The sequence below is a fragment of the Anguilla anguilla genome, chromosome 10 (genome assembly GCF_013347855.1).
Source record: "Anguilla anguilla isolate fAngAng1 chromosome 10, fAngAng1.pri, whole genome shotgun sequence".
In the NCBI taxonomy this organism is placed as follows: domain Eukaryota; kingdom Metazoa; phylum Chordata; class Actinopteri; order Anguilliformes; family Anguillidae; genus Anguilla; species Anguilla anguilla.
Genome location: NC_049210.1, coordinates 25341988 through 25368486, shown reverse-complemented (window position 1 = coordinate 25368486; position 26499 = coordinate 25341988). Strand labels below are relative to the sequence as shown.

Below are 26499 nucleotides of genomic sequence, written 5' to 3'. Positions count from 1 at the left end.
TCAATCAACTGCCAATTAAGCCCTATAAAACAAGGTGTGTGGGTTCCTTACCCAATCAATAGCCGCGTTTCCACCAAAAGTACCCGGAACTTTTAGTCCCAGGAACTACTTTAAGGAACTAAAAGGTTCCTTCAGCCCATGGTTGTCTGTGTTTCCACCGCGGTCTAAAGTCCCGCGAAGATTAGGCAAATTATCCCACTGACGTATGAAAAAGCGACGTTGTCGTCCGTCCATCTGTCCTATGATTTCTTCTGTAACCCCATACTACCACCGAAGTAGCCTACATTATTTTCTAATAACCGAGACAGCCCGGAGGGGTTTATTCCACTTATATACAATGGGCTACCAACAATGACTGTATATGGTTACTTTTGTATTTATTGATTTTTATCGATTTAATCGCCTGGAATATTCTTCTGCAGCCGTTTGAGCATATTTTACCGTTGTCAAGCAAAAATGTCGCTGGTAGTTGAACTTGGCAACAAATAGTATATAACAGGCCAATAGTCAGATTGTAACTGTTTTATATATCCTCTCAAACACATTCATTATGTTTTTATGCGAACATTCGCTTTCATGCCTTGACATCCGAAGCGACAGAATGCATTCACATTTATATGTATAACTGGCAACAACAGCAGAAAACATGCACACGTTGTAAACAATTTGCCGTTTGATTACTTTCTCATCGTCAATTCCATATAGGCTAATCGCAAAATGACAAGAATAGAACGAAAACTCGGGACTTGCGTGAAAATTTAAATTAGTAGTGGTAGCCTACAACCACCGTTTGCTTTCCTTCGAAGTTACTGCTAGCCGAGCAGCGAAGTGTGCCCTCCAGATGCAAACCATGCACCATAAATTAGTCCATAGTCTTCCTGGTCTTTTTGTGGAATTGAAGAATGGCAGAGTAAAATTACAGCAGTCTGAAAAAGCTAAAGGGACGATTACTAGAATTAACCTGTTATTTTACCCTGACAAAAAGTGCGGAAGGTGATTTCCAGTTTGCTTTTACTGTATCACCAATGTGAATTACGCAGAACTACCGCATACCTCACATAACTGTATCAAACGTTTTGAGTCAATTACAACGGGCTAACAAAGAAAGTACGGAAGAAAATATTCAGCAACCAAATTAATCCGCTTGAATGTTTTGGTACGTAATAGGCTATGCTGTCCCAGCACGAATGCTTTTTATTTTTAAAAATTATAAAACTAATACTAAAGCAAGAAAAGAACAGAAGAGCACACGTTATAATTCCAAGACGTTGGCAGGCTATAACCAAAACTAGGCTACTCCGCCGCATAACATACAAGTTTGATTTGAAGTTATTATGAAAATAAACTGGTTTGCGGCTGCATATTTTTAAACATGGCGCCTGAAAATAAACACAAAAAAATGCTGCGAGTACTCGACCAATCAGAAATGTTCAGCGCTGCAAGCTCCACCCAAAAGGTTCCTGTACTTTCGGAAAGTACTACCCCCCGAGCAGGAACTTTTTGGGGGGTAACTAAATTTAGACCCTAGTTCCTGCGGTGGAAACGCGGCTAATGACTTAAATAAAATAGAGAACACACCAAAAACCAGCAGACACCGTAGCCCTCCAGAACAGGGAATTTGACAAACCGTGCTGTAGACCCTTCACTTCTCTTAGCCCTAACCCTTGGACCAGTTAGGAGGCCGGTACCCACAGGAACTAAGTGATCTGCTGGGCACATGCCTTAAAAGCATATTTCATAAAACAGCTAATATAACTTACCTGAACAAGCCTGAGCATGTTCATGAACTGTATTTTTCACTCACCCTGTGTCTGGATTGGATTGAAGAAGGGGAACTTTTCTTGGTACAGGCTTTCAAAGGCAGAGTTTCTGAGGGCTGAGACTGGCAAGGGCTGCAGGTCTAGCAGCTCTGTGGGCGGTGGGTACTTTTCTGCAGGATTTAGGTGACGGAACGACACAGGCAGCTGGGTCTCACAGGCTGAAAAAAATAAAAGGTTATCCCATCCTGTTTCTGTACATATACCTTCATGGTCTGTGTGGAAAACATTACATTTTAACGGATGGGATACTTGCTCATCACCGATGAAACTTGAGACCATATATACAAATATCAGCTTTCCATTCCTCAGAGCAAGGTAAAACGCCTTACGTAAGTGTTTAAATGATCAACAATGTAGAATGTTTGGATGTCTGAACAGAATATAGCCTAACATTAATACAGAATACATGGGCAGACTAATACATTTCTGGTGAAAGAAAAGGAATTGTTGCATTTCCGAAAAAACTATGAGAAATAAAGATTACGAGATTCATCAATTAATTTTTGTTTCTCATAAGAAACTATGAGAAACAAAGATGCATCTGAAATTGCTTTATTTGGATAAACTGATGATTCTGTACATTCATCAAGGAGAATTACAGTCTTGGATTCACTTAAAACTGCAGTTGGTAATTTTTTTTTTTTTGAACTGCACCAATCCCTTTTCCAGCAAAACACCCTCACAACATGATGCTTCCAGCCCCATGCTTCACAGTTGGCCTGGCGTTCTTCAGATTAAAAGCCTCACCCTTTTCCCTCCATACATAGCACTGATCATTATGGTCAAACAGTTCAATTTTTGTTTCATATGACCAGAGAACATTCTTCCAAAAGGCTAGGTCTTCATTCTTGGTGATCACCTGCAAACTTCATTTCGGCTTTTTTATGCCGGTCTTGGAGTAGGGGCTTCTTCCTTACAGTACAGCCTCAGGCCACAGCGATGTAGGATTCTCTTAATGGTAGACGTAGATACTTTGGTACCTGATGCCTCCAACTCCTTCACCAGTTCCTTTGTTGCCGTCTCGGGGTTCAGTTGAATCTTTCGGACCAAAGTTTGTTTAGCCCTGGGATCTAATATGTGCCTCCTTCCTGAACGATGCAATATCTGTGTGGTCCCAAGGTTTTTATATTTGCATACAATTGTTTGTAGATACTCGTGGTACCTTCAGTTGTTTGACAATTGCTCCTAAGGAGGAACCAGACTTGTGGAGGTCCACAATTTTTTTTCTGAGATCTTGGCTGATTTGCTTGGATATTCCCATGGTATCAAGGGCAAAAAGACTGTGGCTCTAAAGGTAGGCCCGTAAATACAGCCACAGGTGCCAGTTAACTCCCCATTAACTCTTAATTATGGCAATGGGCCAATCAGAAGCTTCTAAAAAGTCATGAAATCAATTTCTGGACTCTTCTAGACTATCTAAAGAGACAGTCAACTTGGTGTATTGTAAACTTTTGACCCACTGGAAATCTGATAGTTAATGAAAGCTGAAATAAATCAGTCTTGAATCGATTGTTTTAAAATTCCCTCTGATGTGAACAAAGTAGATGCCCCAATTGACTTGCCAAAATAAATGTATGGTAACATGCAATATGCGGAGTTGTGAAAAACTGAGTTTGAATATCTTTAGCCTAGGTGTATGTAAACTTTTGGCCTCAACTCTACCAGATCCGTACAAATATTTGAATGGCTTTTATGCTGATACAAGCCCATAATTTACTGGTATTAGGGCTTTTTTTGTCCCAAATACTAATGTTTTCTTTAGGGATGGGCATGACTAATCGATCAGTCGACTCGGGCAGTGACGTCGACTAGCTGATAAATAATTATTGATGTTTTTTTTTTTTTTTTTTACACGACCGAGAAACTATTCATGATTTTGTTTCCGTCTGGACTCTAATAAGTGTAGCACACGCATCACATTATAACAGCAGTGGACAGCTAGGTGGGTGGAGCCCTAGACATATATAGACGCTTTCATCGGACGCATGCGCGTTGCCAAGGTTATGCGCTTGGTTACATTACATTACATTATAGGCATTTAGCAGACGCTCTTATCCAGAGCGACGTACAACAAGTGCATAGGTTTCATGATGTAGAGGCGCAAAAGAAACACTAGAGTGAAGTAAGGGTCACAGTAAGTGGTTAACTTCCGCTCTGTGTTTGTTTGGGTTTGTGTTTACTGGCTAATATGACACCGATTACAAATGGAGTGAAAGTTAAAGGAGTAACATGGTGGTTTATTATTCAGTCATTTCAATGTACTTTAAAACGTATTTTTCTAAGCCTAAATTTCCCATGATAAAAGTTCACCCAAACCGTCTGGGCGTGGTAATGAGAACTGTCAGTTAGCTATGATTGACAGACCATGTCCCGTTACCATAGCTACCCCCATGATACGTGCTCTTTTTGGGAGACTGAATTTTCACAAGCTAGCTAGCTTAGTAGTATATCAAATATCGATAGACCGCTAAGCTAAGGTAAGGACGTTGACTTGTTATCCAATTATAATTTTTGCTATCTAGCTAGCCAAGTTAAGATAAAAGCACAACTATAACGTCCTCATAAAAGCAAACTAGCTAGCTAACGTTATCGATAACATTGCCTTATGAAAGCAAACTACCTAGCTAGCTAACGTTAGCAAGCTAGCTAAATGAATATAACCAGAAATAATCTAAGTCCTCAAAAGGCACTCTAATTTAAGTGAACCTAACGTTAGTCAAATATTTGCATTGTCTTGCCTGTAAGCCAGCGGCGCAAACTATGGGTCTCCAGTATCCATGGTTTCCGGGGCATGGAAAGGGGAGTGGTTACTGTATTTGTGACGCATATTTCTCCAAAAATACAGAACGGACATATTTAATACTTTACTCATTGTGTTTCTTCAATGCCTCTTGTGCAAATAGCACATAAAACCGAGAAAGTGTGAAAATCACCATGGTACTCCTTTAAACTGATGAGCAGACTGATGTTGGGCTCAGGTTGTTGTGCTGTGGGGTGCAACCTGACCTCAGGAACAAACTACATTTCGAAAATTTGTAACCCCACTAGGGAATTGTGAAACTAATTGTTTGAATCCCTGCGATTATTATAGCTGGTGCTTGTGCGTTGTTACTTCGTATTTTTGAGAAATAACTGGACATCGTTACCTATTAAAATGTAAGTCCTATAAAAAATACACATAATAAACTGTATTAAAAAATCGCCTTCACACATTTAGTAATACTAATACAGCCTTATACTATATCGACTTAAGACAAGCAACGCACTCGTAATTATCTCATCGCAACCCATTAAAGCCAATGGCGCAGACGTTGCTTCATAATTTCAAACTGCTTTCCTAACGGCTATTTTGCGTCCTGCGACTTGGATTACAACAGTGAATATGTACGGATTCCTAGACATGCTGATAGAGACCACCCTCTCTCATATTAACCGCAAATCCGCACGACAGGATACTAGCAAATTTATGTCAAGTTCCATTCATTTATATGGGGTGGTCGATACACGTCCTCTTAGCAACCAAAAGCTAGCACTGGACCACCTCTGACTTAATCATGAAAGTACTGAAAAAATAACCACAGAAGGATAACAAGGGCATTTTATCCCTACATAACTAGGTACAGGTTGTTACCGATATTTCGCCTATTTCATATAGAGTTGCAAATCAGTTTACGCTTTCCTGTCTGTTGAACGAAGGTGGTCGAATAGGTGCTCTCACTCTAGCACTGACTTTGTTTCAGGTAACAAACTCATGATAAGCGATAGCTTGCTGACCAGTAATAAGCCATGCCTGCAATAGTTATGAACGAGCTAACTAAACTGATTGTAGCTAGCTAGCTAAACGTAGCTAACATTGTATAATTATTCAAAGCAACGTTAGATCAATGCTAGTAGTTGATATGCTTTAGCTACGTTTTACTAACGTTATGATACCTGTTTCCAATGACTTGACATTGCCTAATCATTTTTTGTTGTGGTAACCTAGCAAGATGACCCAAACTATTAAGAGCCACAATGTTTTTCCATCAATGCATGCTATACAAATAACCTACAGTATTTGCATTAGCTACACATGCTGCCCACTAGCCCCAGTTTGTGTCTCTAATCATCATTTTTAAGCAATATCGTAGAAAGTGTGCACTTTTTACACAGGAATTTGCATGTAACCCAGAACAGTAATGGATTATGCAAGGAATGTGATGCTCAGCAAGGTGCAATACTGTCAACAGTTATCCGTTTCTGTCACTTGTTCGCATTTGAGTTTGGCCAAGTAACGGTTCTTTTCTTTGACTGGTAACCTCAAATAATTCTGGCTAGACAGTTTTAACTAGCTAGCTAACGTAATTTACTTATTTATTTTGCTTGTTATCAGAAATAGTCTAGAGGGACTCTGTTGTTATTGATTGTTTGCGGAAGTCTGCCGGAAGTTAAGTTAGGGCCAGAACAACGCACACGCGCAGTAACATTTGTTTACATTGAAAGCGTCTATACACAGACGCTGCATTGGCCTTTGGATCATACGCCAACGTCGCCGCATTTGGTCCAGGCAAGACTGGCCTGTAAACAAATACAAGTAAACGGGGGAGCTGCGGTTTTTCTGGATAAAAAGCACTATAACGTTTACATTTCTCAACTGATTTCAATGAGTCGTTTTTATATTCAAGGGTTTATGATCTACGTGGAGTACAAAAAAAAAGTTACTTAGAATCTCGATAGTTAGGCTATAATCGCTGCTAGACGCTCAAGAGAGGAGTGTGAAATGCAACACGGTGTGACGCCAAGTACAATGCAGAATGGTGGAAACCGTACTTACTGTATGAGGGAAAAATTACACTTTGCTGCCCTACTGTCAGAAGCCCCCAAGCATTTCCCTCTGGCCGGCAGTACCTCTCCCGCAGAGCCAAATGCATCAAATGAAACCATAAACCACTGTACATCAATATATTTGTTAACTACTAACTAATGAAAAGTTCATTTCATTCTTAATGTATACACATCATTAATTACATGTTAACAACTACATTTGTTAATGCCAATTCATGTGACCTTACCGTAAAAAGTTACTGAAATTTTTGCAAATGTTAGCCATCGCAAACCATCATGGAAAATAGCTAACAAGCTACATCTGACAAACTTGTGAACTCAGCAAAACCATCACTACATTAGCTACTGAACTGGATAACTAAATGGAAAATGTTTTGTTGCGTTATCGGTAAGCTCTGCAAAAATGAAAATGTTTACTTTGTTTCACCTGGACTTTTGGAGCTGACATTTTGTGTGTAGTGTTGGCTATGGCAGTCTATAATTCAGTAATCCTGTGTGCCGAGGAGTTGTAGCTAGAAATGTTGATACATTTTCACAATGAGCTGTGGAGAAGTGTCTCTTTCTTTAGACAGGGCCAATTGGTGTTTTCAGAAAATTATCACCATTAAGAACGTCACTAACTGCAGCTTTAAGCGCAACATGTATGAACATATTTTCAGCCACCTCCTATACCCTAAAAGTGCATAACATAAAAATCTAAGCCATACCAAAATTCTAAAATACATGCTATGCACTACTATCCACATAGATTTTTTTTCTTGTCACAATCAAACCTTTGCTGCAGTCAAAAATTTCAAAGAAAGAAGAAACTGTGCAAAGGCTGTGGTCACTTACACAGCCAGCGATCAGATGCCACACGGATGAAGTACTGGGGAGGCAGTGGCTCAAACACAGGGACGAAAAAGGTGACTAGGTGCTCATCCTGGGCATATTTTGCCTTCAGAAGAAAATACTCATGGTGGAGTATGACTTCACTGTCTACGTCTTCGACCAAGATCCAGAAGGCCTCAGAGGAGCCGTGAACCTGCAGGGGACAGTCGGGAGATTTCTCACGTTAGGACACACATACACATCAAGTAACACACCCATACAAAATTTCAGTCAAGTTGTTACCCCATACCACAGTAAAATGCAGCACGAAATCAGAGTTCTTTGTCACTAGAAAATGCTAATAAACATGAAGCAACAATATTGTTGATAGATGCTAGTGAGTTTTGTGGCTACCATGTTACTGAAGAGCAAAGACAATTTCTCTCCAGCTTTGGCTCTGCAGTCATGGGGTAATTAGTCTGACTAGTATGGTTGAGAATCAATTGAATTTTATCAATTCCGATTTTGCTTAGTGAATCCGGCTCTTATTGAGACCCATGGTTCCAACCCTTATCATAGAAGCCTAAAGCTGCGTTTCCACCAAAATTACCCGGAACTTTCAGTCCCAGGAACTACTTTACTAGGAACTAAAAGGTTCCTTCAGCCAATGGTTGTCTGCGTTTCCACCGGGGTCTAAAGTCCAGCGAAGATTAGGCAAATTAGGCCACTGACGTATGAAAAAGCGACGTTGTCGTCGGTCCATCTGTCATATGATTTCTTCTGTAACCCCATACTACCACTGAAGTAGCCTACATTATTTTCTAATAACCGGGACAGCCCGGAGGGGTTTATTCCACGTATATACAACGGGTTACCAACAATGACTATATGTGGTTACTTTTGTATTTATTGACGGACGGAGTGTAGCACAGTGGGTAGGGAACTAGACTTGTAACCGAAAGGTCGTAGGTTCGATTCACGGGTAGGACACTGCCGTTGTACCCTTGAGCAAGGTACTTAACCAAAATTGCTTCAGTATATATCCAGCTGTATAAATGGATACAATGTAAAATGCTATGTAAAAGTTGTGTAAGTCGCTCTGGATAAGAGCGTCTGCTAAATGCCTGTAATGTAATGTATTGATTTTTATCGATTTAATCACATGGAATTGAAATATTCTTCTGCAGCCGTTTGGGCATATTTTACCGTTGTCAGGCAAAACTGTCGTTGGTAGTTGAACTTGGACCGTAATGCAACAAATAGGATATAACAGACCAATAGTCAGATTGTAATTGTTTTATATATCCTCTCAAACACATTCATTATGTTTTTATGCGAACATTCGCTTTCATGTCTTGAATCCGAAGCGACAGAATGCATTCACGTTTCCAATATAACTGGCAACAACAGCAGAAAACATGCACACGTTGTAGGCTAAACAATTTGCTGTTTGATTACTTTCTCATCGTCAATTCTATATAGGCTAATCGCAAAATGACAAGAATAGAACGAAAACTCGGACTTGCGTGAAATTTAAATTAGTAGTGGTACAGCCACCGTTTGTTTTCCTTCGAAGTTACTGCTAGCCGAGCAGCGAAGTGTGCCCTCCAGATGCGAACCATGCACCATAAATTAGTCCATAGTCTTCCTGGTCTTTTGTGAATTGAAGAATGGCAGAGTAAAATTACGGCAGTCTGAAAAAGCTAAAGGTACGATTACTAGAATTAACCTGTTATTTTACCCTGACAAAAAGTGCGGAAGGTGATTTCCAGTTTGCTTTTACTGTATCACCAATGTGAATTACGCAGAACTACCGCATACCTCACATAACTGTATCAAACGTTTTGAGTCAATTACAATGGGCTAACAAAGAAAATCCGGAAGAAAATATTCAGCAACCAAATTAATCCGTTTGAATGTTTTAGCACGAATGCTTAGCATTTTATAAAACGAATACTAAAGGAAGAAAAGAGCAGAAGAGCACATGTTATAATTCCAAGAGGTTGGCAGGCTATAACCAAAAGTAGGCTACTGCGCCGCATAACATACAAGTTTGATTTGAAGTTATTATGAAAATAAGTCGGTTTGCGCCTGCATATTTTCAAACATGGTGCCTGAAAATAGACACAAAAAAATGCTACAAGTAGGCTACTCGACCAATCAGAAATGTTCAGCGCTGCAAGCTCCACCCAAAAGGTTCCTGTACTTTCGGAAAGTACTACCCCCCGAACAGGAACCTTTTGGGGGGTAAAACAAATCCCCCGGAACTAAATTTAGACCCTAGTTCCTGCGGTGGAAACGCACTGAGTTCCTCAAAAGGTTCCTAGTTCCGGGGTATAGTTCCTGCGGTGGAAACGCGGCTAAAATGATTCAAAAGAAAAAATGACCTTTATTCTTTGCGTATTTAGGCTGCTACAATAACTAAAATGTCACTAGTGACATTCTTTAATGGTAAAAAAAAAAAAAGAAGCTGAATAAAGAAAAGAGCAATTGGTACCTATGAGAAACATGACTATCATTCTCCAACTAGCCATATAAAAGTTGGACGTACACCGTTTTGTGCATTGTCGTACATTACCTGAGTGCAAGACACTACTTGCGCAAGTTGAATCTGGGGTGTTATGACTGGGACTAAGGACACTGAAAACAGCACAACGCTAAAGGTATACAACACCATGCTGCTGCGTTTCGACATACTGGAAATGCTTCCTCCCTTAAGTCAAGTGTGATTTTATTTTAATTTTTGAAGTTTCTTAAGTTCAAGTCTGAATAAGTCTTTATTTTTTTATTCAGTTTGTAAATCTCTCTGCTCCCTGGCACTTACAGCGCAGCCCATATAGTAGAATAGGCCTACCGTAGACTAATTGGCTACCTTTATTTTTTGTGATGTGACGTCATACAAAACGGCCCCACCAGAAATGTCATGCTAAAAACGCCACTGCTATTCCAATATATTACTTTGCAGTATTATGGATACAGGGTTACAAATTCACATTTAATTAGCCAAGATCATTTAAATTAACATTAATTTAAATTATTGTTTATTATGAATTCAGAGTGACAGCACTCAAAGACAGGCGAACAGACCTTGTCATCCCATTGGAAATCTGGTGTGATCGTGAGTTCTACTTTGAGCGTGGAACGGGTAATGGGCTGCAGATGAACTGCCAGGTCCAATTTCGGGAACTGGTGCACATACTTGTGGATGGTCTTCCCCATCTTTGGCATGCGGATCAATTCACCTGTAGAATAAAGTTAGATTACCAAATTTACTTTGCGCACTAATCTGCAGACACCATGATTTAAATTTTTTGAATGAAAATCACATGAATGAATACATCATTGCATTTATATAGCACTTTTCTGTATGCTCAAAGTACTTTGCAGTGATGAGGGGGATCTCACCACACCCACCTCCAATGTGTGGGTGATGCAGAGCAGCCATTTTGCGCCAGAACGCTCAGCACACATCGGTTAAGGGGGATAGGGAGAGAACAATATTTAGCCAATTAAATCGAGGAATAATTAGGTGTCAGTATGAGACAGCCAGATTGGGAATTTAGCCAAGACACCGGGGATCCCCCAACTCTCTGCGATTAGTGTCATGGGGTATTTAATGACTACAGTGAGTCAGGACCTCGATTTAACGTCTCATCTGAAGACGGCATCTCTCAAAATACAGGGTCCCCATCAATGCCCTGGGGTTTTATTTGACCAGAGGGAAGACAGCCCCCTGCTGGCCCACCAACACTACTTACAGCAGCAACTTAGCTTTCCCAGGCAGTCTCCCATCCCAAGTACTAACCAAGCCAATTAGCTACAGCCACCTGGCAGGTGCAGGATGCATGGTGGTACGGCTGCTGACAGGGGACATACAAGAAAGTGGTATTTCCTCACCAATTTCATTGTGATTAAGGTCATAGAGACGCTCAAATGGAAAGTTCTTCTTCTCAATTTTCTTGATGACTTCTTCCGGAAGCTTCCGAAACTGACGGAGGGGAGACATGGACTGCCACCTGAGAAGAGACATAATAGCAAGATGACCACATACAAGTGCAAACAAAAAACAATGCACATTCAGAATCAAAAGAATGTATATTGATAATGCTCAGTTTAGCTTGTGATGATTACAGGAGAAAGGAGCAATGAACCTTCACATGGATGAGTTTTGTTCTACTTTCATTACTTATCACATCACTTTGTCGTAAATAACATATTCATAATATCTGTAAATAAAAAATGAATCCCACAAACTCGACATAATGCATATTTCTTGCTTTACATTATGTGTATGAGTGTGTAGAACAGATATAGCTAAAATCAAATAGTAAATTAGGCATCAAGTCTTAAACTGAGTTACTTAAGTTAATTTACGTTTCTATTTTAACATTATATTTTGTATTATTCTAGATTTCATACAAAATTAATTTTGAGCATTGTTGGTTGCACAAAAACCAAGGTTCTCAAACCATTCTCAAAGTCATGGGAAACCAATGTGTATTGGTTTTTACTGCAAGAGCAACTCCTGAAGTTTAGAAAAAAAAATAATAATAATTTGACTTCTCCAAACCCCGTTCTCCAAGGGAAAAAAGTCACAATTACACATTTTCAACAACCGATTCAATAACTAATTGTTTAAGAAATGACTAAGGAAAACCAGCATACATAGGGCCCCTGGAACAGAACTGAAGAATCCCGGCACTCTGGACAAGATGTGCATCCCAGCAGACTGAACCCTCCCTAACCATGGACAATGTGTGGGACTGTCAGCCAGTCTGCATTGGCAAAGTCAGGATTTGATCCCTGACCATGAGGCTCCGCCATGCACTAGAACGGCCTTAATAGCCTTAACTGGCACACAGCAGTCTAAAAATGCTTATTTCAGTACCAACAGACAAGGTGCACACAGGTTGCTATGTCAATGGTAAGAATACGGGAGGCAAATTACATACATTCTCTTGTCAATCATCTTGCAGAGGTTCATAGTCTTGTCAGTCAGTTGGGCCCAGCCTCTGCTCAGCACAATCTCAAATATTGCCCGCATCAGACGGCCGGCACTCTGGAGAGAGATTTTTATGTTACAACTTATACCGTGTACAAATGCTATAAGACAATGTTTCAGACAAAAACCAGTAATGACAAATGGGAGCAGAAAATACAGGCAGTGTACAGGAGGACTATACACTTCCCTTCTAGGAAATTACTGAACTTCAATCCCTGAACTTTGCACTAGTGTCATAAATCGCTCTGGATAAGAATATCTGGTAAATGCCAGTTACAACACCAATTATGGCGTCTCAGTTTAAAGTATGAAAATTTAATCTAAATCACATGAAAGTTTGGAAGTATTTAAATTTTTTATTTTTTCCCTTTGGTGAACCGCACCTTTTGGTTTTGTTTGTTCAAAAATTTGTTTGGCTTGTTTGTTTGTTCCCCGAGTACCACTACTCTCAATGTGAGCTGTCCGCCCAGTTCAACACTGTTAAGAGGCCAATTTCTACAATTTGCTGCAAGCCATTTTGATAAATTTAATTTTTTTTACCAAAACAGCTTATTTACTTAAGCAATCAGCTCTCATGCAGCCCAAGCACTCCATATTGATATAGGACTCCGCACTATTATTTTCTTGTGTTTGAAGTTTGCATATGCCAAAGTAACATTTTTAATATTTACTTATGTTATGGAGATCAGATGCATGGAGTATAGTGAATGTTGGCTGCATAAACAAAATTTCAATCTATGGATAATAATGAATCTGAATAAGATTACACTATTTTTAATGACTTACAGGCTAACACAGTAAAACACAACCCCTGGAGGCACATCGCTGTACAATCTTTTATGGAGGTTCTCGTATTTGAGTGTTTAAGTGTATTTAGCCATTTAAATTGGGACAACAAAGAAGACCCCCAATACCAGCCAGCCAGGTTGTTGGAAACATGTATAAATAACAAAATATCTTTCATTGCAAACAAAACTGGAATATCAAAACCCCTGTAAGTAAACTATTACTTTATTGCACACTCCAAACTTGAGTGGTAAACATTTCTGGACATCTCCCCAATGTTGAATCCTGATAGAAAATGCCCAGGCTCTCTCATAGTGACGTATTTTTTTTATCAATGCATGTTAACAAACAGAGTTCCACCTGGGTGACATAGACCATGTCAGCCATCAGTGCAAATCCTTCCAGCTTCAGTTGAGAGATGTAGGCCTGAAGTAATACATTAATCTGCAACAAAAAAAAGAAGAAAAAAAAGACTGCGTTAAACACAAACGGTCTGGTCTATATTAGGAATGCATATGTTGATTGTTAAAACATTGTTTAAATTAAATTATTTTTTTCTTTTTTAAATTTTCAAACAATTAAACATAAGATCACCAAATATTATCTAGGCAACTGGGTAATAGGGGGGCTGGGTGGGGCTTGTAGTCAATCACTTCACTTGCAGTCAGTTGAAAAGGCCAGCATGCAAAAGAGTTCAGTGTGCAATTACAAGTTCAATGAAAAGACTGTTCAGTGCAAAATAAGTGCCGCCAAATACACACATCACACATCGACATCTAAGAACCAAACATTCAAGGTAACACAGCAAACAAGCATCCAACTTCGCAGCAAGACCTTGTCAGCGTGACAACTGAAACCATGACAGGTTTAATTGCCAAAATCGTATAAAGAGACTAAAAAGACATGCTCCCTGTAAGCATGGTAGATGGAAAATGGTTTTGGGACCCACTGGCATTTCTTAAGCCCAAAAATACTCTTGTGCAATGTAGCTTGCGCAGCAAAAAACCTTTGTTATTTTTTCAGCAGTTTTGAATGGTAACTGCCAACCATAACTCAGTCTACTGTGTTATTTTAACATACACACTTTAACAACAGACAATTGCCAAATTTTGGGAGAAACAGCGTGACCACTTAGGCCTATGCAAATTCTGAAATGGGCTGGGATCAAGATTCTTGTCCTCGCCACTTGTTGCAATTGGATGTTTGACTGTACCTGTCAAATGTTCATGCCCAGTGCTTCTTCCCCTATTATGGTAACATCAGTGACAACAAATGCTAATCAAAGACTCAAAACTAGAGCCCGACCGATGCCAGATTTTTGGGTCCGATGCTGATCCCGATTTTGGAGAGTCCTAGCCCACCGATTACTGATTTTGTCAAAGTGCAACATTTTCAAATCAATTTGAAAAACGTATATTTTATCAAAGTTTCTATATTTGAGAACATTTAACTTATAAGCAAACAAATAAATAAAAATAAACAAAGAAATTTTTGATAGATAATATATATTTAATTTAATATCTTTTACATTTTTCAACACCATCTTCAAGTGGTGTGAATTCAGAATAACTCCACACGTTGCTTTTACTGCTTTCTTTTCCAGCCATCTATAAAAAAGTAATAAAAAAAATCTGTTTTCCAGTTTCAAACATGTATTTTTATGAATATTATTATTGTTGTTATTAATTTGTTATTATTATTTCTTAGTATCTATTCTCAGTAAATGAATTATATTTTCTTATTTCATTCCTACTACATGATCTCAAAGAGTAAGACTTTATCTAGCGAGCTTCCCTGTCCATAAGAATTCGGCGGTGAAAAAAACTACAATGCGCTCTGACGCGTGACTAGATGACACACACTCACTTGCAATAACGCATTAGCTGTTGACATAGCCTTAATATTTCTTATTATTTATTCTCAGTAAGTTAAATGAATTATATTTTCTTATTTTACTCCTACTACATGATCTCAAAGAGTAAGACTATCTAGCGGAGCTAATGAGTGAATCAAGTGTAACGTTAGATGAAACTAAATCGACGGGATGAAATACGTAACATGAGGCGTGTCCATAAGAATTCAGTGGTGAAAAAAACTACAATGCGCTTTCGTGCAGGTTACCCGCGCTAACTGTTGGTTGATTCACTTCTCCGACAACAATCCTTCTCTCATGTTATCACGACAAAGCTAGATAACAAAATGATCCACGTTAGAAGTGTTTTATCAGCGTTTTCACGGTCTGGTTAGCTTGCTACGATGATGCGTGATTAGATGACACACTCGCTTGCAATAACGCGTTGGCTATTGACACAGCATCATATAGTAGCTAATATCATTATCTCAGATAAAAAAACAAATGTGTGATGCATTCAATCACCATTTTATTTTGGCTGGTTATTTATTTGAGAATACAGCGATGTCCTCTGGAAATGTAGATGCTACGCTGCTTTATGTGCTCACTGCCACTTCATAAAGGCTTGCTAGCCAGCTAGCTTGCTAAAGTGAACCAAATATGTTAGCTAGCTCGCTCGCTCGCTTGATAATGAGGATTGATAAACATATTGTGGTCGTATAAACGCATTTAATTAAAAACTTTCACTAAATATACATACCTTTATTGCAGAAATCGAATCTATGCAGACAAGCCTTGCAGTGGAGAATATTGGATGAGGCACGAGTGACAAATGTCTTATTACAGAAGTAGCGCGTCAGCTGCTGCAGTTCACACTTGTATTAGAGCTCCCTCTACAGGATAATTCCAGTAAACAGCAATTACAACGTTCGAACAGACAAGTACAGATAAATAATCAATGTTTTTTGTTTGTTTATTATACTTATTTAAAAATCGGGACACATCAGCTGCATAACTGCCGATCCCGATGTTGTCAAAAAAGTCAAATAATGGCCGATATATCGGCCAAACCGATATCGATCGGGCTCTACTCAAAACACAAATGGACCAGAACAAATTTTGTACCAAAACTAACGTTAAAGAAATAAAAACTGTTACCATTTTATTTTAGCAATGCAATTTGAGCATGTACTATTTCTAGCAATGTCCTGTTGAAAAAGGCAAAAAACCATCCTGCCAGTTGATTTTTTTGAAACTTCAAGAACTTGCTACTGTTGCTACATCTGCACATGTTATTAGGGGTCCAAGCAGCGAAGCTGATGGAACCCTATTGTATTTGTTAGGATGACTATTATTCTTATTATTTTTCTCCGCTAAAAGTGTCTGAGGCTCAGCAAGCATAAGTCCTAGAGCAACCAAATTTGGCAGGTGGGTTCCTATGGCCCCCCACTACTCAGGCACTAAAAATCACCTATGTCGGCCAGATGGTGGCGCTATAACAAAGGGTCATGCGTAAAAGGCCATAACTCTACGTCCGCCTTATTGTTTGCCCGCCATTTTGACTTTTTCGTTGGGGCGTGGAAGCTTTCTCCGCTAAAATGTCTGAGGCTCAGCAACCATAAGTTGTACACCAACCAAATTTGGTGGGTGGGTTCCTATGGCCTCCCACTACTCAGGCACTACAAATCACCTATGTTGGCCAGATGGTGACGCAAGTAATCCGACATCGTAGGGTCTAGTTTTTATCAGTGAGGGTATTTTATTGATAGTATTTGAGTTTCTGAGCAAACGTGCAAAAACACGCTGGTATAATAAAACAATGACGGTACTACATATGTAGTCCGCTTCGTTCCGTATGTTCGTTCCATAACATAACACACTATCGTGTCCACAGCTGCAGTTTCTCGCTGCAATTACTAATATTGAATATAAACAAAAGACGCAATTTATGCTGTACTCTGCCAATGTCTAAATAAATAATACGGTACTCTGAGCGTAGGAAGCAGGTAGCATGGATGGCGAGTTGATCTTTCGTTTTTTGCTACTAAAAGTTTTAGTAAAAGCTTTTTGACAGGATGAATCATTACTTTTCTTTGGCATGGATCCATTTGAAGACAGTATCGGGTGAGTTCGTTTTATCTTTGAATCCGTCATTATGCTGAGAGAAATCGTATTCTCAATTTAATCTCTAAATTGACTGTAAGCTTAGGGTTGTAACTAGTTAGCTGTTTCGTAGGTGACTTAGTTAATGCACTCGTCTTAACTATTGCTTGTATTTTTGCATAGACTGCATTGTTGCTGTTCTTGTTTGTGTTAGTGTTAATCAGTTTAACCTACAGGGTCGACGTTGAACTATGTGGTTGTTCCCTGCACTTGGAACGGTACTTCTCTCTAGGGTTTTAGACACACTTGTTCCTGATTATGATTATACACTTTGTTTTACGTCGCTCTGGATAAGTGCCTGTAATGTAATGTAATATTCCGTAGCAACAAGATAAACCCGACATTAGCCCTAAAATATGCCAATACAGCAGTGAAAACGCTGCTCAATGAATAATGAAATAAACGAGACAAATCTTTTTTTTTAAATTATACCATTCTACAGTCAATATCTGGGACTAAACATTGAATAAATATACAATCTTACCATTGGTTTTACGTGTAGATGTCCCTTTTGCGAATGAGTGGTCATATATTGTCTTGGACTTTTTGTACGTCGCTTTGGATAAAAGCGTCTGCCAAATAAATGTAATGTAATAAATGTAATGGACAATCCGTTTGTGAAATATACGCGCATGTGTGATGCCTGGGTCGGCTATCTTCAAAAATAGCTGTGCGTAATACCACACCTGTTGCTTACGGCGTTGTTGCCCTTTTTAGTGCAATTTGGCTTGATTGACAATTCATTTATTCAGTAGGTGAGAGTATAAGCTTTCTAACGATGTATAACATGTCTGATTTTGCTTTTGGAATAGCGTTTTATAGGTCAGCGTAACCGAAAATATTCTCATCTGCCAAAGTCTAAATAAATAAAACGGTAGGCTGCTCTGCGTGCAGCTCGCAGAGATGACGAGTTGATATTTCGTTTTTTGTTTCGTTTTTTCTCAATGTCGTATTTATTATTTGAAATGTGTATTTATGTGCTATTATTCTATTTGTCTCTGAGGCACTCTGAAGTGTGCATTCTCTGCTAAGCTGAGCAATGGATTGGAATATGTGTGTGACGTAGTGTTGCACAGTATACCAAAACTTCAGCACTTTTTCGGTACTTAAAAAAATAAATAAAAAAGAAACGGTTCGCTATTAGAATATTCCGACGTTCGGTAGTTTTGTGTCAAATATAAAAGCCAGGGAAATGTGTCTTCCACATTACTGATTGAGAGGATGAAAGGTGTAATTTGTCAGAATCTTCGCTAGATGGCAGTAGCAACTAAGGTTGTCAAGTGAGGTGACTTGCCCTTGTGCACTCACTCGTTGATACAGTGCAAGCTTCGACTCAGTTCACTTCAGTAGCAATAGGTGTTCTAATTTGGAAATATTTTATTATAGGAAGATGCTGTATTGTTATTAAAATACGCTGTTTTTAGATCTATTTAAAAGTGAAAGACCTGTTTAAAGATGATTTTGTTTACAATGGTTTAATTTTTGAAATATACTTTTCTATTGTTTAGTGTTGTAACACTATAGGCCTATGCTTATTATGTTGAACAGGCTTCAACTTAAAGGTTGTTAATAAACCGGGTTTTTAATAAACTGAATTCGAAAATGAGGTCAACCCTTTTGGACATTAGGTTTCTGATCTATGAAGGCATTTTCAGTATTGTTAGGTACCGAGTTTTGAATCAATATTGTTTCAGTATCGAGTATCGTGATACTAAACCTGGTATCGGTATGAACGTCAAAACTTTGGTATCGTGACAACACTAGTGTGACGCCTTTTTAGTTACGGCATGGAAGCGCTGCAGCTGTACATACACGCCGAGCCATATATGTGTTATGACATCCCATCTAAGTGACATCCCATCTAAGGCCTTTACAGGAAGCGGCCAGGACACATCCATGGCGACGCAACTAAGTCATCCGACAGCATCTCTTAGCACAAAATTGGCCATAAGTCATCAATATTTTATACAATCATCATGATACTCAGTAGATATGTTGGGTGAAGGCATATGATCATGAGGAAAAAGCCATTTTAAATTTGCTCCATAGGGGGCGCGATGGTGGCAATGCTTGGACCCCTCTCAACGCCGCTTGCGGCTTTAATTTCAATTGTTTCCCACTGCTGTGCATGAGATCTATTAAATTAACATTTAAAAAAACATTTGATCAGTAATCTGTAGTAGCCACTTTTCCTCATAGAATTCACCAGAAATGACCATTTCACAATATTTCTTGCCTCCAGACCCCCCTCCCCCACCTCCCAGAAGGATGCACTTCTCGGAGCCTATGCATTTCAAACCCCCCAATATCCAAACTAAAGTTACACCCTTGAGGAGCATCCTACATCAAACTAAAAACACTATTAGTCGGTCCTAGTAGAACTTTCTGTTCTTTCCCACACTATATTATCATCAGCAAGGATATGCAATCTTATAGTGCTGCTGAAAACTCCCACTTCCGCAAAATGATCCAAATATTGTAGCCCAAATACAACATCCCTAGTCACAGTACTTCAACAACTAAATTATCATGCTGTATGCAAAAAACTAAAGAGGATGTAATGCAGTCGTTTCCACAAGCAGGTCGTGTGGCAATCACGACTGACGGCTGGACATCCATCTCAACAGAAGGGTAAGTGACAATTATCTCCCCATCACATTACAAATTTTGAAAGAAGCCCACACTGTGAAGAATACTGGTATTTTACTGTGAGACGCCTCTGCATGGAATAGATTAAAATCCTCATCTAGGAATGAGGAACTTGATTGTCGCCAGTTTAGATACGCGGCTCTCTCCCTGCATTCCCGCATTACACGCTTGGCATGATTTACATACTGTAAATCTAGCCTCACAGAAGGGTTTACAATGCTGCTTCTTAGTTGTTGGGCAGAATGGCAAAATCCAGCCATCTCTGATTGCTCATCCTAATTTTTAATGGGAGGTGGTTTGTAAGTCATGTCCAACCAGATCAAGTGCTACTATACCCGTACATATACGTGTGTCAAACCACCTGATCCTCATGATACAAGTCAGAGTCTTGACTATTCGCACAGGTATGCAGGAAAGACAGGAAATTAACACTACCACCACAGGACGATAATGATCCAAAACACAAAAGCAAGTCCACATTTGAATGGGGGAAAAGAAACAAACTTAAGGGTTTAGAGTGGCCTAATCAAAGTCCTGATTTGAACCCTTGCACTCTTAAGTTTTTGCTGGTGCTCCTAACATTAAGAATACCTTGGCACTAGGTTCCTCAATGCTTTCCTTCACAGGTATTGGAACTCTCTCCAGCAACTTCTGCAGCTCCAGCTTCTCTTCCTGGAAAATTAATAGTAGGGGCAATCTGATGCATATTGAATCTGTATTTGTCTGAATTACATGCACATTTCTCCATTTAAGAAACTACATGTTTTTTGAGGATATTCATGAGAATATTATTATTTTTGCACAAGGTCTTACATTAAAACCAAATCTGTAATGCATCCTGTGGGTCACAGAGTCTTTATGTCCTTTCTGTGACACAAATTAATATTTTCCCATCAGTTTCCGAGAGACCAAACAAGCATGCACATTCTAAAGAACGCAAGCAGCCACAAAGTTATTTTTTCAAATGTAATATACATTATAACTGACAAAGGTCTTCAGGAGATGAATTCTTCATATGTATTGATGATCAGTGACCAAATGTTGATACCTCTACAGTTCAGACCATTTTATTTTGGTGGTGAATGTGACCCATTGACGAGTAACTTAAAGGCATACTATGCATGATTTTTACCTCGAAAATATTATTAAATAAGGACGCTCCGTTACATTTATGATGCACTGGCAATCTGTCTTGGCACTTATTTGCCAAATTTGTGGTCCTCTACCTGTATTTCTTTAAAAAAAGGTGTTCAGTATCTGTCTGGGCATGACGATCTTCTCTGTGTGGGGAGGGCTAAGAGTGGCTACAAGCCCGTGGGGTGGGCTACGATTTCAGTGGAGTGTTTGTTGCTAGCTAGCCACTGTAATGGTGGAGGTTAAGCAGCACAAGCACAGCGAAGAGAAATGACAAGCTGACAGGGCTCGTTCAGAATCCATAGTCAACCTTGGAAATACTTCCTCGATGGTGACAGCTATTGAAAAAAGATACAAAAATAAAAACAAATGTAAAATACAAAAACAGGCGAGTGGGTGGGGTTGAGGATGAAGGTGGGAACTTCTTTGATTGTAAACACATGACCACAGCAAAGCTAAAACTCCTGCAACGGTATGCCTTTAAGCAGAATGTTGTAGACACATTATATACCTCACGAACAGTGATATTCCTGAATTCTGAAGAGAGGGAGAAGACGCGGAACAGCTCGATTTCACTAAGTGTGGGCTTCAGCAGCTGGTTGTAGGTCTGAACAGAGTCATGTGTGATGTAGAAGTGACTGGCAATCCTTCCAAGGTCTGTCACCTTCAGGGGGGGAATATTGACATGGAACACAAAGCAGACAGATGCAGAAACATAATATTTAAACAAGACCAGGTTAAAACCTAGTATATGGCTGGACCGAACACACGTGATCCGGCCAACCAATGGTGTAACTTCATCACTCACTCAGTCACAGACATTCGCGTTTATAGGGCTGGCCCCGCTGTTGCGGTCCAGCCAAAAATGCAATTAAACTGTAATCAGTTTATTTTTGAAAAAGTTACTGTTTTAGCAATGTATCGTGACAGATGTCACTGAGGGAATCTTAAGGGGAGGCTATGGCATTGTAGTTGTGTCACTACTACCTGGAAGCTGCCAGTTCTTTTGTCGTACTTAATGAGGCTATTCTTGTCCAGTATACTGGCAGCTGTGTGTACTAGGTCCAGCCTGCGTCTCTCCAGCAAAGGGTCGGAACTGCGGTCATCAAGGGAAACACTGTACAGGGTGGGGTTACGAAGCATGCGCACATATAGGTAACTGTAACCGAGCCAGTTCACTGCATCCTGAAAAAGAAAAGAGTGGCAAGAGGGGAGAAAGCATAAACAAAGAAAGCAGAATGGGTGGAGTTCAGGAAGACAGGGTGGGCAAAGGATGAAGGAAAAATGAGACATACCACTTTAAATTGAATACAATTTACCCTTATTTGGTGTTCAACAATAATCTGTGTTTATTTCTAAAGAAAAAAAAAACATATGCCCAGTGTGAACTGCAGCTATGTGAAAATTTCTGCTTTGGTAGTTCTACAAAATTAATGCATTCATAAAAACACAAACAGTACAATTCTGCTTCACTGAAGAAGGGACACCTACCTGGACATTCTGCACATTACCAAGCACAATCTCGGCATTGAGCATGTCGGGCAGCTTCCCAACCATCTGGCTTTCAATAGGAAGCTGCTGATTTAGCAAGGACAGGTAGTACTGGAGCTCCCCGTGAGATGTAATCAAAATGCCTTCACCCTTGGTGTCATATTGAGGGCGCCCTGCTCTCCCAAGCATCTATGGGGGGGGGGGGGGGGGGGGGGGTGGAAGCAACAATTGTCAATAATCATGAAATCGGACAGGGGGGTCTACAGGGAAAGCAAAGGGTGACAATGGCATGTAGATTCAGAGTACAAATCATACAGTGCTGCAACAAATAAGACTGTCCAATCAGCCTAGACCTTGCAGTAATAGGATCTGATGGAAGGCTCAGAGTGGGACGACTGATGAGCCACAGGGCACCCAGGAGGGCTGATAACAGTTGATTTAACCACTTAGCTCAATCCCCCTAGTGACTGACATGCCTGGATTGCTTAACTCAGACATTCATTGCTCCTGCAACCAAAGTATGAGTTGAAAACAGAAACTCTGTATTCGTGTCATTAGTAGACGATACATGATAACTATACCGAAGTTTCGCAGCGACACCATTGATGCGCTGGTCATTTAACAAGAACCCCCTCCCTGCAGTCTCATCTGCAACCACCCCCCACACATGACATAATGGACAATATTGTCTATCTGGGCATTCATAGAAATACTCTTTCACCACTCAAAAATAGCATTGTCATAGCAACAAGATAAACCCGACAATAGCCCTAAAATATGCCAATACATCAGTGAAAACGCTGCTCATTGAATAACAAAATAAACAAGACAAATTCTTTTTTAATTAAAGCCGCAAGCAGCGTTGGGAGGGGTCCAAGAATTGGCACTATCGCGCCCCCTATGGAGCTATTTTAAAATGGTTTTGTCCTCATGATCATATACCTACACCCAACATATCTACTGAATATCATGATGATTGTATAAAATATTGATGACTTATGGCCAATTTTGTGCTAAGAGACGCTGTCGGATGACTTAGTTGCGTCGCCATGGATGTGTCCTGGCCGCTTCCCGTAAAGGCCTTTACTATGTCGTAACACTTAGATGGCCCAGCGTGTATGTACAGCTGCAGCGCTTCCATGCCGCAACTAAAAAAGGCGTCACACTAGTGTTGTCATACCACCAACATTTTGACTTTGATACCGATACCAGGTTTAGTATCACGATACTCAATACTGAAGTGATTCCGATTCAATACTCGGTACCCAACGATACTGAAATTACCTTAATAGATCAGAAACGTAATGTCCACAAGGGTTTACCTCATTTTCGAATTCATGGTTTATTAAAAACCTGGTTTATTAACAACCTTTAAGTTGAAGCCTGTTCAACATATTAATAAGCATAAGCCCATAGTGTTACAACACTAAATAGAAAAATATATGAAATATATTTTAAAAATGTAGCAAGTGTAAACTAAATAATCTTTAAACAGGTCTTTCACATTTAAATAAATCGAAAAACAGCATATTTTAATAACAATACAGCATCTTCCTACAATAAAATATTCACAAATTAGAACACCTATTGCTACTGAAGTCAACTGAGTCGAAGCTTGCGCTGTATCAACGAATTGAATGTGCAAGCGCACGTCAACTCACTTGGCAACCTTAGTTGCTACTGCCATCTATTGAAGATTGACAAATTACTTTTAAAACACATTTCCCTGGCTTTTAGATTTGACACAAAACTACCGAACGTCGGAAAATTCTAATAAAGAACCGTTTCTTTTTTTTTTTTTAAATTACCGAAAAAGTGTTGAAGTTTCGGTATACCGTGCAACACTACGTCAGACACATATTCCAATCCATTGCTCAGTTTAGCAGAGAATGCACATTTCAGAGCGCCTTAGAGACATGGAGAATAATAACATACAAATACACATTTCAAATAACAAATACGACATTGAGAAAAAACAAAACAAGACGAAATATCAACTCGCGACCTGCGTGCTGCACGCAGAGTAGCCTACCGTATTATTTAATTAGACATTGGCAGATAAGAAAATTTTCGGTTATGCTGACCCATAAAACGCTATTCCAAAAGCAAAATCAGACATGTTATACATCGTTAGAAAGCTTATACTCTCACCTACTGAATAAATGAATTGTCAATCAAGCCAAATTGTACTAAAAAGGGTGACAACGCCGTAAGCAACAGGTGTGGTATTACGCACTATTTTTGAAGGTAGCCTACCCAGGTATCACAAATGCACGTATATTTCACAAATGGATTGTCCAACACAATATGACCACTCAGTCTCAAAAGGGACATCTCTACGCGTAAAACCAGTGGAAAGATTGTATATTTACTCAATGTTTAGTCCCAGATATTGACTGTAGAATGACATGGTATAATTAAAAAAAAAAAAGATTTGTCTCGTTTATTTCATTATTCAGGGAGCAGCGTTTTCACTGCTGTATTGGCATATTTTAGGGCTAATGTCGGGTTTATCTTGTTGCTACGGAATATTACATTACAGGCATTTGGCAGACGCTCTTATCCAGAGCGACGTACAACAAAGTGTATAACCATAACAAGGAACAAGTGTCAAAAACCCTAGAGAGAAGTACCGTTCCAAGTGCAGGGAACAACTGCATAGTTCAACTTGGACCCTGTAGTTTAAACTGATTAACACTAACACAAACAAGAACAGTAACAACGCAGTCTATGCAAAAATTCAAGCAATAGTTAAGACGAGTGCATTAAGTCACCTACGAAACAGCAACCTAGTTACCACCCTAAGCTTACAGTCAATTTAGAGATTAAATTGAGAATACGATTTCTCTCAGCATAATGACGGATTCAAAGACTAAATGAACTCACCCGATATTGTCTTCAAATTGATCCATGCCAAAGAAAAGTAATGATTCATCCTCTCAAAAAGCTTTTACTAACAAACTTTTAGTAGCCTAGCATGCACTCTGGCTAGCACTGTCTCCATTGCTTCCCCGACGTTCAGACCCTCCCCTCACTGATAAAAACTAGACCCTACGGTGTCGGATTACTTGCGTCGCTATGGATGTTGCTTGCCGTAAAGAAGTTTACTAGATGTCGTAACACTTAGATTTGGAGCTCCAGCTCTTCCGCACCCCAACTAATAAAAAAGTCCAAATGGCGGGCAAACAATATGGCGGACATATGGCAAAGTTGTAGAGCACATTCAGATGCATCGGTCGATGAAGTTTTGTGTTGATCTGACTTACGGTGTGGGAGTTATGACCTTTTAAACATGACCCTTTGTTATAGCGCCACCATCTGGCCGACATAGGTGATTTGTAGTGCCTTCACTTATGCATTCATGAAACGTTATCAGCAATTTTTTGTAATTTTATGGAAAATATTACTATTGAGGACTTCTGAGCATAGCTAAGCCATATGTTTGCTGATAGACCTAGCTGATATCATTTTCTGGAGTAAGACAGAAGAGGAGAGAACAACAGGATTGATTTACTGCCTCTGTCTCTACTGAACACAGATAACATTTCATCATCGCTATGTAAATATTACTGCTCAAAATATTTCGGTTAAATACGTTATTTTTGAAATTGAGTGTCTTTAAATAGGTTAATTGTATTTTATAATGAGGATATTTCACACTAATGTAAGCGTTCGTTAGGAGCTTAGTAGTTTGTGCTTCATGCACCAGATAGGATGTGAAATTTAAAACATTGCCAAAACGTTGTGGACAGTTGAAAATTGTTTTCATGTCGTCCCATCCCCATACAAGAAAACATTACGTTCTGTAGAGTACAGAAATACATATGAGAGTTCATTACACATTATAATAATAAGTTTATTTATATAGCACCTTTCAAGAGCAGACGTCACAAAGTGCTTTACAATAAAATCAATAACAAAAGGCAAGTAAGAGAAAACAGAGTAAAATTCACAAGGCAACAAAAAGA

General features: G+C 39.3%; 1 protein-coding gene across 1 annotated transcript in view; it reads right to left on the bottom strand.

Moving 5' to 3' along the window:
* snrnp200 (small nuclear ribonucleoprotein 200 (U5)) overlaps window positions 1-26499 on the bottom strand; it is a 202507-nt gene that overhangs the window by 92905 nt on the left and 83103 nt on the right. Inside the window, exons 21-30 of the mRNA XM_035379748.1 lie at window positions 22532-22720; window positions 22028-22225; window positions 21552-21704; window positions 20498-20578; window positions 13603-13686; window positions 12407-12513; window positions 11352-11470; window positions 10542-10696; window positions 7479-7668; window positions 1805-1978 (exon numbers count right to left, since the gene is read on the bottom strand). Coding sequence (XP_035235639.1) covers window positions 1805-1978; window positions 7479-7668; window positions 10542-10696; window positions 11352-11470; window positions 12407-12513; window positions 13603-13686; window positions 20498-20578; window positions 21552-21704; window positions 22028-22225; window positions 22532-22720 — 1450 coding nt within the window. The remainder of the gene's footprint in view (window positions 1-1804; window positions 1979-7478; window positions 7669-10541; window positions 10697-11351; window positions 11471-12406; window positions 12514-13602; window positions 13687-20497; window positions 20579-21551; window positions 21705-22027; window positions 22226-22531; window positions 22721-26499) is intronic.